Source organism: Ostrinia nubilalis, chromosome 6, assembly GCF_963855985.1.
Source record: "Ostrinia nubilalis chromosome 6, ilOstNubi1.1, whole genome shotgun sequence".
Taxonomy (NCBI): domain Eukaryota; kingdom Metazoa; phylum Arthropoda; class Insecta; order Lepidoptera; family Crambidae; genus Ostrinia; species Ostrinia nubilalis.
This window is the reverse complement of record NC_087093.1, coordinates 6,988,696-7,008,714: the sequence shown is the minus strand read 5'-3', so window position 1 is coordinate 7,008,714 and position 20,019 is coordinate 6,988,696. Positions and strand designations below refer to the sequence as shown.

The 20,019-nt window shown below is 37.4% G+C and overlaps 1 protein-coding gene across 2 annotated transcripts in view; it reads left to right on the top strand.

The window, feature by feature from the left end:
- LOC135072492 (leucine-rich repeat-containing protein 40-like) overlaps positions 1-16,814 on the top strand; it is a 34,789-nt gene extending 17,975 nt beyond the window's left edge. For both annotated transcript variants that reach the window (XM_063966427.1, XM_063966426.1), the window contains 4 exons: positions 1,491-1,634; positions 2,183-2,371; positions 2,862-3,053; positions 16,088-16,814. In XM_063966427.1, the coding sequence (XP_063822497.1) occupies positions 1,519-1,634; positions 2,183-2,371; positions 2,862-3,053; positions 16,088-16,196 (606 nt within the window). In that variant the 5' untranslated portion in view covers positions 1,491-1,518 and the 3' untranslated portion in view covers positions 16,197-16,814. The remainder of the gene's footprint in view (positions 1-1,490; positions 1,635-2,182; positions 2,372-2,861; positions 3,054-16,087) is intronic.
- The last annotated feature ends 3,205 nt before the right edge of the window (positions 16,815-20,019 follow it).

Sequence of the window (20,019 nt, the reverse complement as noted above, 5' to 3'; positions counted from 1 at the left end):
TCGTTCGTCAGTTATGTGTGTGGAGATCGCCGCTGCTGGGGGCGATGGCCTCGTGCACCGTAGCCTGGCGTTTTCAGCTAATAAGTCGGCGATGTCGGCGAATGTGTCGAGTGGCGTATCCCTCTTGACGGGACTATTAGCCATTTTAACGACACGCTGATTACACTCACAAAAAAAACTGTCAGAAAGTCTAAATTATCACTGCGCGAAATTATCACTGCGCGGTGCGAACCTGAACCCTGATAAAACCCTAAGCGCACAATAAAACACGTAAGATCACGTCGGGGTCACCACTGTCGGCGCTCTATACTCGGGTAGCAGGGTTCGTAGGTTTTTATAAATAAAAGTTCATATAGACTGGTAAGACGGTAACTATATTGTGTAAGCGCGAGGATGGGCCTTCGAGGCGTCCGACCGGTACCGAGGTTGCGTACTGACCGACTAAACTAAACATTGGTTTTACTCTCGACGGTCGGCGGCCTTTTCAGGTAACAATCGTAAAACAAAGTGAAAATAACACGAAGATACAAACAAAACAATTAGCATGAAACACATGGCAAAGGTTGGCACAAACATAATACAAAGTAAACAACAAACAATAGAAAGACATTACAAAGGTTGGTGTTGCTTGATACACAGACACCTGCAATAATTGCATAGATCAACAATGGACCACATGTTACATCGGCGAAACACTAAAAAGATTTGAGTTAAACATTCCGACAATAAAATCCTAAAATTGCAGGTGCGTGAGAAACTAAAATTACCATGCTCTAAAATTAACACGCTATAACTAACAAAGCATTTACATCTTAAGTTTGTACAAGAAGTATTACAATTAAGTATATTTTAATTAATTGGTATGAGGCGTAAGTGGGACGTAGTCGCCACATAAGCATCATGCCAGTGTAGAATAATAATCCCTATATAGCATTCATAAACTGTGGGCTGTTGGAAAAACACAAGTTATGTTTATGTGCAAATAAATATACGAATGCACTAATGAATGACGAAGCGGGCATGAGACAAACACGTGAAAAAACTGTAGTTTACACAATGCAATGACAAATAATACATAAATGTGACTATGGCATCTGTTTCTATGTACCTAGCGATTTGATCACAGCGATTGTATGCAGTTCTGACGTAGTGTAGGCCGTATAGAATAGGAAGATCGGACAAAAACGTAGAAACTAGAAAACCAAATGCCTCGTTTTCGTAACTTCATGCCTATGAGAGATATGCCGAAGTAGGGCTGTCTTTAACCTACTGGGGGCCCTTTCCTAAAAAAAGGAAAATGCAAAATTGTAGACCTTTACAGCGATTACTACCTACAACTGTTAGTTTAATTTTTATACAAGCAGGCGTGGGTCCCCCTCATTCACGGGGTCATGCACGTGCCTAGAGTGCCTAGTGGAAAGATGGGCCTGTGATTACGCTCACTATATGAAAAACTCCTAACATGGTCCGTCCATGTGATTCCCTTGCAGGTACACCCTGAAAAAGAGCCAAGCACTCATGGTCCCGTCCCGCAGCCTGACCTCGGTGCCGGACGACGTGTTCAAGGCCGCGGCCGACGCTGAAGTGCACATCATCGACATTTCCAAGAACAAACTCACCGCTGTGCCTATGGGGTAAGTGTAAATTATTGGTAGAAAAAAATATAGAGGTACTAGTTTACTCAAGGAAACGAAGCATCCCATTTGTAGAACTCGTGAATAAAATTATAAATGAAACGACGCTTTAATACACGATACGAAACCTATGATCACAACATTATTTCGTTCTGTAGTTCCCAAGGCTTACTTAAATTACTAGTGCCATAGGTATTTTGACTTTAGTAAAATTTTGTTCGTCGTTATTGATTTCTAAGATACCGAAGCGCTGTATAGACCAACACATTTGTGATTCCATATATGATTCAAACAAAAAATACCTAGATTGATGACTTCTGAATTATGAATAAAGTATGAAATCAGTTCCAAATGATGAATCTGCTAATAATAGTCGAATTTAAGTCTGCGTGTCCGTAATAGCCACATTTCATACGACGCGGAGCTCGAATGCTGCGATGTGCCTAATAATGTGCAATTAAAACGATCAATCGATCGTGGCTGCTCTTGCGATTTAATAGATTCTCGTGCTTGATGAGTTACTATCAATTATTTTATAATTGTTTCAGAGTGTGTCACCTGAAAGAAACCCTGTCTCAACTGATCATGTCTTCGAACAGTATTGCCAACATTCCTCCGGAGATATGTCGTTGTGTGCACTTACAGTATCTGGACGTGGGGAAGAATTGCCTAGCAGAATTACCCTTGGAAATCGCCAACCTGAAAAACCTGAGAGAACTAGTCATATCTAATAATAAGTGAGTATAAATTGTGTATCAATTAAACTAGTTAACTTTAAACTGTAAGATCGAGACAGTGTCAGTAATAAAACTAAGCTAATTACATCACTCATAATTTAGTACCAAAATTGCATTTATTTGTGGCCAATTGCATTTATTTATGGTTCGATTGTGACCTAACAGCGGTTTCGCTCTAAGGCCGATCCGAATCCGTCAAAATACGGAACTAGAATAATTACTAGTGAAATTGGATGATGGATGGTTCTTATCTAGTGCGTAAAGTTTCACACAAATATGGTTCTACCGTCTTTCCACGGACTAGGATCTAACATAGCACGAAACCGCTTTAACTAGATTTATAGAAATGAACTTTTTTTAGATTGCAAGTAATTTTTGGACCACCAAAATTTTTCGAAAGTTGAAAGTTTTCGATGATAGTAGTTTATTTGTTTTAATTTTATAGAATCCTTCGCTCTGTATTAATTATAATATAAACCTTATTTTTTAGGTTTGGAAAGATCCCGCGTTGTGTTTACGAGTTGGAAAATCTTGAGATTCTCTTGGCCGCGGAGAATCAAATTGAGGAAATCAACGTGTCTTCGGATGCTTTGGCAAAGCTGAAAAAACTGGCCGTGCTGGATCTGTCCAACAACAGCATATTCACCGTGCCTCCTGAGCTTGGCAACTTTACACATTTGAGGTTAGTTAAATGAGCTTTTGCTTTTATAAAATGTTTCTTTCGAAAAAATCCTTAAAGCGTATGTGGATGGGCAAAAGTACATTAAATGAATTTCGATATCCTATCCTATCCTATTATCCTACAAAAAAACATAACAATGTGAAAATCTGTGAGGATGCTTTCGTTACTCTTTCACGCGAAAACTGAATCGATTTTGACGAAACTTAACGTTTACAGTATATTATACATCAGAATGACATTATAGCCTACAGGCTATAATTTATAACGATGATGTGTTAATTGACAAAATTAAAATACAACTATAAGTGTTAGGTAAGTCGGTCTTTCTGTGATAACCTGAATGTCATGAAAAAAAGTAAGGCTTTTTTTTTTAAATATTACAAATTTTTATTTACAAAGTAAAGTCCTATTAGCCCCTCGTGGTAAGCTATGCTTGTGTTACGAGTGGGTTAATCACAAGAGTCCATGGGTGGCGAGGTTCGAGTTCTTCGGATCTCAACTCGGCCATTCCCACCAGCAGTGCCGGATTAGCCACGTAGCAAGAGTAGCAAATGCTACGGGCCCCGCGAATTTGGGGGCCCCGCGCTCCAACGCCTGTCTGACCGAAATAAAAAAAAGATTAATTTAGATAGGAGCGTAAAATATCTTGCATGCCTTAAACGCGAAGCGCTTAGGCTATGCTTTACTTTCACTTGAAAATCTAAAACTCTATTTCATCACGTTAAATCATAAAAATAAGTACCTACTTATTTTACGAACTTTTTAACGTGAATGTTCTAATGTTTAATTATAATCGATAAAACTCATTTATTTCTGTGAATAGGCTTAAAAAAAGCACTTTTACACGTCCCAGTATTAACCCTACCACTGCTTCAGGACATTAAATGGGCCAGTGCTGAGAAGAAGCAGCGCAAGAAACTCAGTCACTATTGTCTGCCTCTTTTTCAAAGGTTTACATGCTTTAAAATGTACAAAGTTAACTATAAATATTTATGCGAGCTAGGCAGTAACGCATCCCAAACATTTTTATCTTTTAAATAATCATCGACTTTATAGTAGCCCTTTTTCATTAAGGTACTTTTAATATGTGCTTTGAATTTATGAATGGTCAATGGGTTCTACAACAGTTTGTGGCAATTTATTAAAGAATTTAATACATTTTCCCATAAATGAATTACCAATCTTATGCAGTCTGAATAAGCCAGTAGAATAAAACACAAAAATGAATTAAATCGGAAATAATTCCTACAAAAGATTTTATTGCTTTAATGGCTTCATTGGTTGCCCATAAAGACTCTCCTAGGTTTTCGACTTCGACGGAGTTGTGCTTAAGTGGTGGGGGCCCCAGAAAGGGGCGTTTTTTTATTTTTGGCGTCGAACCTTGGACCAGGCATACGGCTAAGCAATACAGTCGTACAGGAGGGTACAAGGAAGAGGGGCAGCCATAGTAGATAACACAGAGTCGTTCAGGAGAGAGCAAGGAAGAGGTGCAGCAACCGCAGTTAAGGCTTGGTATTTCTGCTAAAGTAGGTATTTCGCGCTGTCAAAATCTGCGCGCGCAATACTTCGCCGAAGACAGCGCGCCAAAGAGCTCTCGCGGCTACACAGTATAGAAATACGCAGTTTAGAAATACGCAGTTGGTTAGGTTAGGTTGACTTCCTTCCGTTCAAGCGTCACACTCACAGCACTTTCTAATACAAATCATATCCAAGTGATACAAATTAAAACAACTTTCAAAATTTTATTTTAGAATCGAATAAATCTATATATATAAAAGAAAGTCGTGTTAGTTACTCCACTTATAACTCAAGAACGGGTGAACCGATTTAGCTGAAAATTGTCAGGGAGGTAGTTTAGAGCCAGGAGAAGGACATAGGATACTTTTTATCCCGTTCGAAATAAAAAAAAGTCTGCTTATTTATTGCCATTAAGGCGGAACAAAGTTCGCCGGGTCAGCTAGTATAGAATATAACTGCCAAAGTAAACACGGTTCAAAGAGGCGTGGCGTCACCCGACCTTCCGGAAGTTCCGCGCCGGCTAAAAGAATTTCAAGATTACGTCACCCGACCTATCGGTAGATCCTCGGTAGCTTGAGCGATTGGAAAAACATTTTATGATCAGTTACTCGTAGTAGCGATTATTTAGAGCTTGGATAATAAATTATAGTTGTTGCAATTCACAAAGCTTTGCATGTGGTTAATTACAATAATCAGTACACGCATCAATTTTGTTCAGTCTTTTTGTTTATTAATAAATAAAAATATCATACTAAAATTGCATACATATTTGTTTGTATTGGTCTGGGTGTTTTCTTTCCATAATTTATGTATAACGTATGTACGGGGCTCTGTATCGAAAATCACTATGAGCAATAAGCATCACACACGGTTACCTGGAGTGCATTACCGCAGCAAAATTTTTATAAATGTTGTGCTTTAGAGAGTCGAGAGTATAGCAGATAATTAGTCCATCGTGAGCAGAAATTTGTCCACTAATAGCAAAATTCGTTCAAATTATAGTTTTAAAGTTATTAGTTTTAGTATTATGATAAACTTTCTTTATAAAATAAAACGAAGACTTTCAAGACGCCATAGCTCACTTTTGTTTTCTTGCACACAACTGACAGATAGGCAGTGTTGCCAACTTCACATCACAGATAATACATATTTTAACAATTAGGAAAAAACAGATTTTGCTGGGGTAACGTTTCAAACATTACCCTGTAAAATTTTTTTTTGAAAGTCGTTCTATCCCGGAACTAAATACATGGATAGATAGCTCTTGTTGCGTAGTAATTTGTCCACGAATAGCAAAATTTGTTCGTGTTCCGGTTCTCAAGTTATTTAGAATTTTGCTGGGGTAATGTTTTGTGATGTCCCAGATCTCGTAAATGGCTCAACGCAGAAGTTTGAAAAAAATACCAATGATAGACCTTGATATTATGTCCAAATTAGTTCAAACATTAGTCATTGATTTAAATGATAAACACTAGTGTAATTAAAAGATTTCGAAAATCAGATAAAACGGATTTGTGAGTAAACCAGTACTCTTACAATCGAATAAAAAGGTGTAGCATGTACCCTTGGTACACCTTTATAACCACAGTAAATATAAATGATGTGGCTTTGCACTAGGGTTAAGAGGAATCACAAATGAGTGGATTAAGAGTTATCTAAATAATAGAACGCAATACGTAGAAATAACAAAGATGGATAAAAATTTAGAATTAAATAAGTTTAGATCATCTATAAATTTGAACAATGTTGGAGTACCGCAGGGAAGCATTTTGGGCCCCTTACTCTTTTTACTCTACATAAATGATCTCCCCGATGTGACTTTACACGATTGTATACTTTTTGCTGACGATGTATCTGTTATTATTCCATGCAACAATACTAAAACATATAATGACGACATAAATAAAATAATCCATAACATTATAAAGTGGTTAGGTAATAATAATCTCAGAGTAAATTTAGAAAAAACGACATTTATACAATTTATTAACAAAAATGGTAACAAACACTCTTTACATGTTGTTTCTGGTTCGAATACCATTAAAGAGTCGAGGGATGCCTTATTCCTGGGTATCAAAATTGATGATGAATTGTCTTGGCTAGAACATATTAATAAACTCTGCAATAAAATAAACTCTTTTGCATATGCACTATGGCGCCTTGGAAGAGTTAGTGAAAGGAATATTGCAATCCAAGCATACCACGGATACGTATGTTCTTTATTAAGGTATGGCATAATTATTTGGGGAAACTCATGTCATGTCAACCGGGCACTTATAGCACAAAAGCAATGCATCCGAGCCATCTGCAATGTTGATGGTTTAACATCTTGTAGACCATTATTTAAAACACTAGGGCTGCTCACTGTTCCTTGTATATATTATATACATATATGAGATTTGTGTCTTCGTCAAAACCAATCTGGGATTATTTGTGATGAAGAAAAATGTTTGCAGATTTAATACAAGATACCCAAATGCACTTGTGTTGCCCATCAACACTACAACGCTTTACAGTCGGAGCACGTACTGTATGGCAATAAAAATATATAATATTTTACAAGATGACTTGAAAATACTCCCACTAAACAAATTTAAATGCACTCTCAAACGATGGTTGATAGAAAAATGTTTTTACTCAATGGACGAATATTTTAATTATTTTAAATCAGGGAAGTTGTTGTAACCTTGATATTTATATTCTAATTTTTGACTACATACTCGGTGACTTTATTCATATCTAATATTTGTGTTCTATTTGTTGATGTTAATAACTTTATTGTTGACATAATTACTTAAAATGACATTGTTTAAATTTTATATTTTTGCATGCCATACTCTGGCGAAATGTGTGATACTACTCAAATCTACTTTACCATCACTTACATGTACCACTTTCAAGCGAAATAAATGATTTGATTTGATTTGATTTGATTTGCGCAAAAGAGAGATTTCAAGAAATCTAATTTATTTTAACAGTCTTACTTTCGTGGCCGAATACGCGATTCCCTTATAACAAGGGAACATGGCATACAATGGACAAATTAAAATGTTCCTTGAATAAGCTATCCTGTTAATTTCAGCTTTATATTACGACTAGCTGACCCGGCGAACATTGTTCCGCCTTAATGGCAATAAATAAGCAGACTTTTTTTTTAATTTCGAACGGGATAAAAAGTATCCTATGTCCTTCTCCTGGCTCTAAACTACCTCCCTGACAATTTTCAGCTAAATCGGTTCAGCCGTTCTTGAGTTATAAGTGAAGTAACTAACACGACTTTCTTTTATATAAGGTGTTATTTTTTGTACTGATCATACTTTACCAACGCATCTAATAAAATCATACAAATACAACCCAAGTGTTTTTAAAAAAAAATTCAGGCTAGTTTTTGTTTTTACTTTTCCTAACAAAAAAAAGATATTATTTTTACAACCATCCTGTCTTCACTCACTGCCTCTCTCTCTTTTTTTACTCATTTCATTCATACGAGTACGAACAATGGCCGCGCGCATTCATTCAACGTTCACACACATAAAGGTTAGATTACACTAAACCTACGTTAAAAAAAATTATCACTCGTGAGTATGTACGATGTTACGTCATGTTAATAGGTACTACGCGCTGGGAGAAACAAAATCTAGCTACATAAGTAGGTAAATAAGTGTATTTTCATTAGTGTAATAGCGGGGGACTTTTCCAACGAACCGAGGCGAATCATCCGCGTTAAACTAGAAATTTAAAAAAGGATAGAAATTGGAATTCAATATCTACGGTTTCGTAATGCCTACGCAATTTATTTAGAGACGTAATAAAAAATTGATAGGTACATACCTATTACTACTTCGCTTCGCTTCAGTGGAAATGCACCCTAATATTGAATATGAATAGGTGTTGTAAATAAAACTCACTGATCAATTTTCCTGGTTTTAATTCCTAAATTATGATTTGCCATCACACTTTAGATTCATTGATTTTACTTATTCACACATTTACCTATTTTGAATGTCTTTTAAAGTTCCTAGGTTATTATTACACTAATCACAATACATTTTGAACGTCAAGCCTTTGTTGAATGTTCACGTAAACACTGTCTTGCACTGTCTAATCTAGCCACGATCGAATTGAGGTAATGCTTTCGGGCTGCACACTTGCTTGCTGTTCACTAGACACCACGTCGGATATTGTATTCACAATTCGCGCACTAACTTTTTTACGGAAAAAGTCCCTTTCGCGTAAACAAGCACTCATCTGTCCAAATCACACTGTAGGTATGTACCTAGGTAGACTTCCGCAATAACCATGACCATCGATAGAACTAGGTCGCGGTCGTGGCCCTCTGGCAACAACTCCTTGATAAGGCATTCCGTATTTTTACGCAAAAGCCGCCGTCTGCGGCGCTCGCATCTGGGTACCGCCAGCACTGTGCCGGTGATTGAAATTGAAATCCAGAACTTCGTCCTCGAAGCGCACGGAATCTCGTCAAGTCAGGATACGGCTGCGCTCCCTGAAGCGCTGCGCGGCTCCAAACAAGCAAGCAAGGTATGAAGGTTTTCGACTCGTCAATGTTTCTCGTCGGCCAGTTAGTGTGCCCGAAACATAATTTCACCTGCGTTTTGTTATTGATCAAGCGCGGCATTGTAATAAATCACACATACACTGCAATACGTTTGGGCGTATTGGACGGACTGGGACGATTATTTATGTTGTTGCGCTCCCGCATGCCGATCGGCGGCTCGGCGCGGGCTGTGGGCGCGGAGCGATTGGCAGCGAGCGATATCAATATGGCCGACTCACGCGGCGCGGCACGTGGCAGTGGTCGTTGCCCTCGGCCGGCTACTACGATAGTGCGTACAAACGAATACTCACCGCGCTCAAAGGATGATTTATTTTTTATTTTTTTCGAAACATTCTTTGTCGTTTTACTCGAAAACTAGCCTGATTTTTTTTTTAAAAACACTTGGGTTGTATTTGTATGATTTTATTACATGCGTTGGTAAAGTATGATCAGTACAAAAAATAACACCTTATATATATAGACTTATAAGAAAGTTATCGAACTGCAAAAAAATATCAGGAATTCTTCTATAAGCCGACCAAATTATAAAGGTTACAAAAAAGCGACCGTTCCATACATAAGGCTTGCCATCTTAAATGAACGGTATAATATCGAGGTTTCGTCAGTACAGTTGCGAACAAAGGTGTTTGTGTAGTGTAGTTGAGTTGAGAGGTCAGATTATTGAAATAATAAAACGAACATTTTATTTTTTAAATACATTTTAAAAATAATTTACATTACAGATAACAATGAGAGGATGGCATTGCAAGGTGGTGCCAGTCCAGTCTTAAATCCGTTGATATATGCTGTACTGCCATGTTTTTGGCTGAAAGATTCTTCTATCTTGCAGTTTAGACTTTTATTACAGACCTCAGACAGTATTTTTGGAAAACTTTTACGCATGGTGGAGGAAGGGACGCTCTAGAGACTCAAGTCTAGAAGGAGTCACATGAACCACAGTAGATAAATCAAACAGTACGGAAGCTTCATACAAACGCTCGAAATCAGACTCACGCACACAGACGCACGCTTTACACGAGCTCTAAGCGAACCTCGCAGTCCATCCGTCGCGAGTGTCGCGCGCGTTGTGTTTTTAATAATAATAATTTTATTGCAAGCACTACTGTCCGCTGTATTTTTAAAAACATGCCACGAATGTATTGCGTAGTATACGGCTGTTTGAACTCGGCATCTTCAAAACCAGAACTTTCATTTTTTAAACTTCGTAATAATTCTGAATTGCAAAAATTATTAAATATTACTTTTTAAATAAAGTGCTTACATCTCATTTAGTAATAGTTCTTTTTAAATTACGTAATTACGCTTTTTAATAATTTATGTGTTCTATTTGATAAAGTAATTTGCTCCGCACGCTTTTGTTACTAAGTGATGAACTGTATTTAAAATGAGGCAATAGCTATGTGAAAGTAAGTATCCGGTATTTTATTTATGAGAATAGAATATCTTCTACCGGCCTCTAATAGTACTTTTAATCAATTTATTCGATTATGTATTCGATTTTTATAGAACCTCATTAACGTTTTATTTTTTTGTTAACTACTTAGTCAATTAATTTATTCCATTAGGTTTTTGATAATTAAAAAACCTAAATAAACGTTTTAATAAATAAGTAAGCCAGAACCTTATTAATTTTATAAAGATTAAGAGTGCCAACCCTAACACTCAGTTGAAGTGTAGGTATTTAACTCGCCGAAAGGGCTAAGTTTCCGTACTGCTTTAGCTCATATATCTACTGTGCATGAACTCCAAGTTTTAAATCCGTTGACATCTGCTGCATCTGCAATCTTTTTGGCTAGAAGATTCTTCTATCTTACAGCTTAGACCTTTAGCTACAGACCTTAAATATACAGTATTTTTTATTATTTATTTGTGTCAGTGTGCTCTTCTAAAGAGTGTAAGACGATTGTATGTAGTTGTAGGTACTATTAAAATGTAATTTTAACTCATTGGTTTTGTCTCATATTTGAGGAATGTACTATATATCATGAGTAGAGTCTTCGTTTAAAAGGATGCGAACGATTTAAATTTCAATAGGTAGACAAAATTGATAATTTTTAATTATCAAAAATTTAAGCTTTCTCCAGTAACACTGATATTATTATACTGTGACTCATCAAAGTCATCAATGTCAAAAATATTGACAAATCGCGAACTGTCACGGCCAAAAAACTGACACGCGTCCGTCCTCCGTAAGCGCCACCGCGCGACTGATTGAGATTGTCCAAGCCGTCATGGACGATTTTTTCCACATTTTTTAACATAGTAACTAAATAAGACGCAATATAAAAATTTCATCCGTTAAAAGCCCTCAAGTTATTTCTGAACTTTAGTTTAGTAAAAGATTTAGAATCTCAAATCGCTTATTTTAAAAATAAAACCATAAATAGAAAACGAATAGAGGTAACTTTGGGAATTTATTCTATCGAGTCAACTTCATCAAATCGTGTTTCCATCCGTTAATAGCCCTAGAAAATATCCTCAACTATGCCCAATCAAAATCTTAGCCTTTAATTTTACTGTTTAGTACCTCAAAAATGAAAAATGAAAACCTCATTTTCGCCATTTTCTCTGCTACCCGGCCTTAAGGATCGGCTGGGACGAACAAGGATAAGCGAATCCAACTCGCGAGCCTTGACAGGGATAAGCTGGTTAAGGCGGCCCTTTACAAGGCTTGGGAGCCTGCGGGTGACGAGCTATTGGACATAGGGTTATTAATTATATGTACATTTTCTACTTTGTCGAAGATAAGCACGAGAACGGTTTGTCCAAAACATATGAATTTGGTCTTATTCAATGCAGAATTTTAACCGTCTTTAACCGTCCTGAACACCACTTTTCGATACGGTAAGTCCTTTACGCGGTATAACCGGAAAACCGAAAAAACGCCCCTTTCGGAGGCCCCCACCACTTAAGCACAACTCCGTCGAAGTCGAAAACCTAGTAGAGTCTTAATGGGCAACCAATGAAGCCATTAAAGCAATAAAATCTTTTGTAGGAATTATTTCAGATTCAAAATCTAATTCTACTGGCCTAGAAATTTGGAACGGCAAGTTTATTTTTGTTTCTTGTATTAAAGTTATGCAAATCGCTCTTTTTCGTGAATTGCTCTATATTTTTGCGAACATAATAAAAAAGGTTTTCATAAATGAACTGTGAAACTACTGTCAGTATGTTAATTGATTTGGAGAACAGCCTAGGTGGCGAATTAGTGCAGTTCGCAGAGCTTCTGAAAACAGATTTCTTGACTTACTTGATCTTAAAACAGACGTGGCTACTCTTATTGACAGCAAGAAACAGGAGCCTCTGGAGCAGCAATTTTATAAACTTTTAATAAATAATTCTTTAGAATCGTGTTTTCCAAACTTAGAAATTGCCTTGCGCATTTACATGTCTCTCATGATCACTAACTGCAGTGGCAAACGTTCTTTTTCAACATTAAAACGTATTAAAAATTAATTAAGGAACACGATGGGACAAGAACGTCTTAATCATCTTACTTTGTTGAATATACTCGTAGAGCATGATTTCCTTAAAGAAGTTGATATTGAAAGTGTTATCTCTAAATTTGCCCACATTAAATCAAGAAAAGTTCATTTGTAGATAACAGTTTTGTTTCATTTAATACCCTAAACTTGAGAACCTAAAGCAAACCAAGGGCCCCTTGATAGAAATTTGCTACAGGCCCCGCGCTGGCTTAATCCGGCACTGCCCACCAGGCCTGTTCATCTCCGCGAGTTTGCATCGAAAACAAAACACGCGCGACGACCCCTCCTGAGGTACCTAATCGACAGGACAATCACGAGCGAGTATTGACGGACGCACGTGTATTCTTCACCCATTTGCATTGTAAAGACAATAAACTATATGTAAAAACGGTGGTGTAATTAATACTGTGCAGTAATTTTTAACTGCCTGAATAATAATAGAAACACAAAATATAATTCATGCTTAAGGCTGGGTAGCAGAGAAAATGGCGAAAATGAGGTTTTCATTTTTCATTTTTGAGGTACTTAACAGTAAAATTAAAGGCTAAGATTTTTATTGGGCATAGTTGAGGATATTTTCTAGGGCTATTAACGGATGGAAACACGATTTGATGAAGTTGACTCGATAGAATAAATTCCCAAAGTTACCTCTATTCGTTTTCTATTTACGGTTTTATTTTTAAAATAAGCGATTTGAGATTCTAAATCTTTTACTAAACTAAAGTTCAGAAATAACTTGAGGGCTTTTAACGGATGAAATTTTTATATTGCGTCTTATTTAGTTACTATGTTAAAAAATGTGGAAAAAATCGTCCATGACGGCTTGGACAATCTCAATCAGTCGCGCGGTGGCGCTTACGGAGGACGGACGCGTGTCAGTTTTTTGGCCGTGACAGTTCGCGATTTGTCAATATTTTTGACAATGATGACTTTGATGAGTCACAGTATAATAATATCAGTGTTACTGGAGAAAGCTTAAATTCAATTCAATTTTGTCTACCTATTAAAATTTAAATCGTTCGCATCCTTTTACTTTTTTTTTTGTACATGATACATAGTACTATAGTACATTCCTCAAAATAAATATGAGACAAAACCAATGAGTTAAAATTACATTTTAATAGTACCTACAACTACATACAATCGTCTTACACTCTTTAGAAGAGCACACTGACACAAATAAATAATAAAAAATACTGTCTAAGGTCTGTAGCTAAAGGTCTAAGCTGTAAGATAGAAGAATCTTCTAGCCAAAAAGATGGCAGATGCAGCAGATGTCAACGGATTTAAAACTGGAGTTCATATGACTCCTTGTAGACTTGAGTCTCTAGAGCGTCCCTTCCTCCACCATGCGTAAGAATTTTCACAAAAATACTGTCTAAGGTCTGTAGCTAAAGGTCTACGCTGCAAGATGGAAGAATCTTCTAACCAAAAAGATGGCAGATGCAGCAGATGTCAACGGATTTAAAACTGGAGTTGATGTGACTTCTTTGTAGACTTGAGTGTGTAGAGCGTCCCTTCCTCCACCATGCGTAAAAATTTTCACAAAAATACTGTCTAAGGTCTGTAGCTAAAGGTCTAAGCCGTAAGATAGAAGAATCTTATAGCCAAAAACATGGCAGATGCAGCAGATATCAACGGATTTAAAACTGTAGTTCATGTGTATCCTTGTAGTTTTGAGTCTCTAGAGCAGTGGCTCTTAACCTTTAAGTCATGAGGGACCATTTTGCCAAATTTCTGTCTTGTCAGGGACCACCTCATAATCGGTCAAAACCAGTTTGACTGCAAAAATCAGTTAAAAGTGGTTTTGACCAAGGTGTGCAAGTGCACATCGTGGACCACTTGGAATGCCTCCAGGGACCACGAGTGGTCCGCGGACTACCGGTTAAGAACCACTGCTCTAGAGCGTCCCTTCCTCCACCATGCGTAATAATGTTTTAAAAATACTGTCTAAGGTCTGTAGCTAAAGGTCTAAGCTGCAAGATAGAAGAATCTTCTAGCCAAAAAGATGGCAGATGCAGCAGATGTCAACGGATTTAAAACTTGGAGTTCATGTGACTCCTTCTAGACTTGAGTCTCTAGAGCGTCCCTTCCTCCACCATGCGTAAAAGTTTTCCAAAAATACTGTCTGAGGTCTGTAATAAAAGTCTAAACTGCAAGATAGAAGAATCTTTTAGCCAAAAACATGGCAGATGCAGCATTATATCAACGGATTTAAGACTGGACTGGCACCACCTTGCAATGTCATCCTCTCATTGTTATCTGTAATGTAAATTATTTTTAAAATGTATTTAAAAAATAAAATGTTCGTTTTATTATTTCAATAATCTGACCTCTCAACTCAACTACACTACACAAACACCTTTGTTCGCAACTGTACTGACGAAACCTCGATATTATACCGTTCATTTAAGATGGCAAGCTTTTTGCTGCGGTAATGCACTCCAGGTACCGTGTGTGATGCTTATTGCTCATAGTGATTTTCGATACAGAGCCCCGTACATACGTTATACATAAATTATGGAAGGAAAACACCCAGACCAATACAAAAAAATATGTTTGCAATTTTAGTATGATATTTTTATTTATTAATAAACAAAAAGACTGAACAAAATTGATGCGTGTACTGATTAATGTAAATAACCACATGCAAAGCTTTGTGAATTGCAACAACTATAATTTATTATCCAAGCTCTAAATAATCGCTACTACGAGTAACTGATCATAAAATGTTTTTCCAATCGCTCAAGCTCCTGAGGATCTACCGATAGGTCGGGTGACGTAATCTTGAAATTCTTTTAGCCGGCGCGGAACTTCCGGAAGGTCGGGTCGGGCCACGCCTCTTTGAACCGTGTTTACTTTGGCAGTTATATTCTATGTTTATTCGATTCTAAAATATATTCCCAAAAATTTTGAAAGTTGTTTTAATTTGTATCACTTGGATATGATTTGTATTAGAAAGTGCTGTGAGTGTGACGCTTGAACGGAAGGAAGTCAACCTAACCTAACCAACTGCGTATTTCCAAACTGCGTAATTCTATACTGTGTAGCCGCGAGAGCTCTTTGGCGCGCTGTCTTCGGCGAAGTATTGCGCGCGCAGATTTTGACAGCGCGAAATACCTACTTTAGCAGAAATACCAAGCCTTAGCATGTATTTACTCCGCCATTTTCCGCAGTTTGGCACCTCACGTCACACATCATTTTACCGAAGTCAGCCCTATGCCTTTGGCGCAGTACCGAACGCTGATGTTTGTCAACAAAATGGTGCTCGACTATTGAGACAAGCTAAATTATACCATATTGTTAACGACATTAAGCATACATTTTTTTAAATACCTTTGCGAAGAAAATCTTCTGTACGTAGTACTTGTTATTATTCTGTGGTCCCACACCGACACCGATGAGCTATTGTCGTTTCAAGTTCAGTTTAGTATACTTACGGGGATATGTTTCAGGAGCCTGGAGCTGATGGGCAATTGCTTCCGCCAGCCGCGACATGCCATCCTCGCCAAGGGCACCGCGTCGGTGCTTTCCTACCTGAGAGACCGAATCCCCACCAACTAGCACGTAAGCACCAGTGTTTGACTAGCGTACATCATATTAACAAAGGATAATAATAGACATAAGAACTCTGATAAAAAAAAAGTACAGTGAGTACAATTTACTTTTAAAATGTTTGTTGTGGCTGCCTAGTAAGTTTTTAGTTACATATTTGTGTAGTTCTGGAACCGGCTCTTTTCTAATAAATAAAATCTTTGTCGGAAAATTCTGATAACAACCGTCTTACTTAATTTAAAGGCTGATTCACACGTATTAAGTAGTTAAGTAGGTATTTAACTTCAATTTTCGGGTAAGTTGGTGGGCGGGGCTTGTCACTTGACACGTTTTGACACGCAGTTTCATAGTAAACAAGAACTTGACAGCTTAACGTTTTGACATAGACTTAAAATTTAGTTACAGGTACTTAACACGTGTAAATCAGCCTTTACTTAAAAATAAAATTGACCTGTTTAGACTTCACAAACAATAGTCATCAAGAAAATTACCAGTTTACAAACAATATGAGGGTTACTTGAAGATGATTACCAGAGTCTTCGCTCAAGGCATTTGTGTACTGTAGTATCTCTTTTACTTTGAATATGCATCTTTGTTAATATGACGTATGAAACTTTTAAGAGTTGCCATATCGATAGTGGAAGTATCAATTAATGTAAGGGACATTTTGGCCAAAATGAGTTATATATACCAACGCATTCAGAATTTTCGGCTCTATCGATTGGTATACTTGAAATGTTGATATCTTTAAAAAAATGTCCCTTACCTTAAACATTTTTAGTCGTCTGAATACGACTTTTGGGGAAACAAATGATTTAAAGGACGTAAATTCCTTTTAATAATACAATTCAGCCCTTACCCTAAACTGTTGGTTTTAACTTTTGAACTCATTGAACCTTACTTCATTTAAAACTTTTTGATTTATTATAATTAGGCCCTTACGTTAATATGCATATAGGATATCAATTACTTTTTTTGGTGGTGATATGCATTTAATGCCTCCCACTCCTACTACACTTATGAACACTAAGTTGTCTTGTTTCTATCTTTTTTCTGTTCATTTTTACGCAGTTGGGTTTTTGACCGAGGGGCTGAAGGCTCTTCAGAAACTGTTCAATTCCGTCATCCTCGAAGGAAAAACGCCTACGGTATGGCACAGAAGTGTGGTGACACTCTTCTTCAAAAAAGGCAACAAAACCTTGTTGAAGAATTATAGACCCATCTCACTTCCGAGCCATGTCTACAAGCTGTTTTCGAGAGTCATTACGAATCGTCTCGTTCGTAAGCTCGATGACTTCCAGCCTCTCAATCTCTCAATCGCTTTAGTACACCACATACATACGCCACGGCAGATTATACAGAAGACCGAGGATTATAGTCAGTCACTTTGCCTGGCGTTTGTGGACTATGAGAAAGCTTCGATCGAGACCTGGGCAGTACCTACTACAGTTTCTCCAACGGTGTCAAATTGACTACCTATATCGATACATCGAAATGTTGAAAGGCTTGTACGAAAACGCCACAATGTCGTTCCGTCTCCAGGATCAAGACTCGAAACCAGTTGCAGCAGCAGACAGGGGGAACTGAAAACTCCGAAACTGTTTCTGGACTGGAACGGATTCGGCATAAATATCAACGGTGAGTAAATAACCCACCTTCGATTCGCAAACGATATCATAGCCATGGCTGAGACCGTGGAAGATCTAGGCACAATGCACAATGGCCTGAGTCGAGCCTCTCAACAAGGGGGTCTTAAAATGAAACATGGACAAGACAAAATCATGTCAAATGTCCGTGTTGCACCCACTCCTCTAAAGGTTGGATACTCTACACTCGGCAGTTGTTGACACTTATATGTACCTAGTACAAACAGTCCAGTTAGGCTGGTTATAGTGTCACGCGGACCGTCCAGTGCGGATCCGCTTCACACAGCCGATCTGTAAACTTCGAGGAAGCGTTTTAGAGTAATGCGGTCCGCAGGAATCGCTCGCTCCCTATCAGTTCATACAGATTGGCTGTGCGGAGCGATCCGCACTGACGGTCTGCGTGACACTAAAACCAGCCTTAGGTAGGTCTAACTTCGAGGAAGAGGTCAATCGTCGAATCCAACTCGGCTGGCAACGTTCAGGAAGCTTCGTGATATTCTCACGTCTGAAATATCGCACTGTCTCAAGACAAAAGTCTTTGATAACTTATGGATCTGAGACGTGGTCGCTTACTGTGGGCCTCATAAGAAGACTCAAGGTCAAAGGCGATGGAGCGTGCTATGCTCGTAGTGATTGAACCAGAAATGACGTGATCCGCAGGAGAACCAAAGTGACTGACATAGTCCGCAGAATCGCTAAAATCAAGTGGCAGTGGATGGAGCTCGTAGCTTGCAAAGCTGATGGCCGCTGGGGCAGAAAAATTCTTGAGTGGCGACCACGAGCTGGAAGACGTAATGTGCTGCAGACCCCCACTAGGTCGACCGACGATCTGGTGAAGGTTGTAGGAGGTGCCTGGATGCGGGCGGCGCAGGACCGGTTGTTGTGGAAATCCTTGGGGGACCTTTGTCCAGCAGTGGACGTCATTCGGCTAAAACGAACGAACGATGATTGAAAAAAAAACCTATCTGCGTAAAAATGAACAGAAAAAGATAGAAACAAGACAACTTGTTCACAAATGCAGATGTAGGCATCATCAGTGACTAAATGTTTTGTTGGTGATGTGTATTTGATGCCTCCAACTGCATTTGTGAACACTAAGTTGTCTTGTTTCTATCTCTTCTCTTCGTTTTGTTAATGAATACTCGAATGCAACCTCTACTTACATCAGGTTTCAATGTTAAAATTGTCAAGTTACAATAATATTACTGTCGTGTTTATTCTTAAATGTACCTTACAACATACATGACATTCCATACTGTGAAATTTCAACATTGTAAGGTACAGTCAAGCTCGTTTTTTTAATGTAAGGGACATGCTATCTTTTAAACTACCCATTTTTCGAAAATTTGGCGTTGATATTATGAAAGAACAGAAAATTCTAAGAAACTTTGCCATAGAAACTATTTAAATCGTAACATCACATAAAAAGATATTGAGGTATAAAGAAAAAAAAAATCGTTTTTTGGCTCTCCTGAAAAGTCGTGTTTTGTCCCTTACAGTAATTGATATTTCCACTATCGATATCAGCTATCTGCTTATTTATAAAACCAAAAATAATCACACCTATAGATTTGTTATTCCCTTTTATTTGTTGTTTAATTCATTAAGATTTGCTGGTCTTATGTCAATCAAATTATTATTGTCGTGTGTTTATTATTGTTACTTTCAATTGTTTTGTTATTTATTTGTGTGTAAATATTGTTGTTGATTATTTTATTACATTCAATCATTTTTAGTAATTATTTAAATCAGTGTAGGTTGTGATATGAAAAAAATAACTGGCTTATTAACGCGCCATTTAATGAAATAATTGCCTTTCGGAATACTGAGTACTTCACTTGCATAAATTAATGTTAATTAAAATGCCAAATACATATTATCGTGTACATTTAAAATTAAGATATTTGTACGTTACAACAATGAAGTTAATGTATTTTTCTTATATCCAAAGCAGTTAAGGGTCAAAAGTGACAGTTTAATTCTATTGTTGACCGGAAATGCTATTTTTTGATAAGTATTGCTATTTATTAACTTTAAAATATGCTCACGCGTGAAAAGGCCAAGTTACAGAAAAATATATTTTGTAATAGGTACACACGTGAATTATTGTGTTATATTGTACTAATTGTTATGTACGTGCTTAGCTAATACTTAAATATGTGGTTTGAAGTGTTATTAAAATGTGG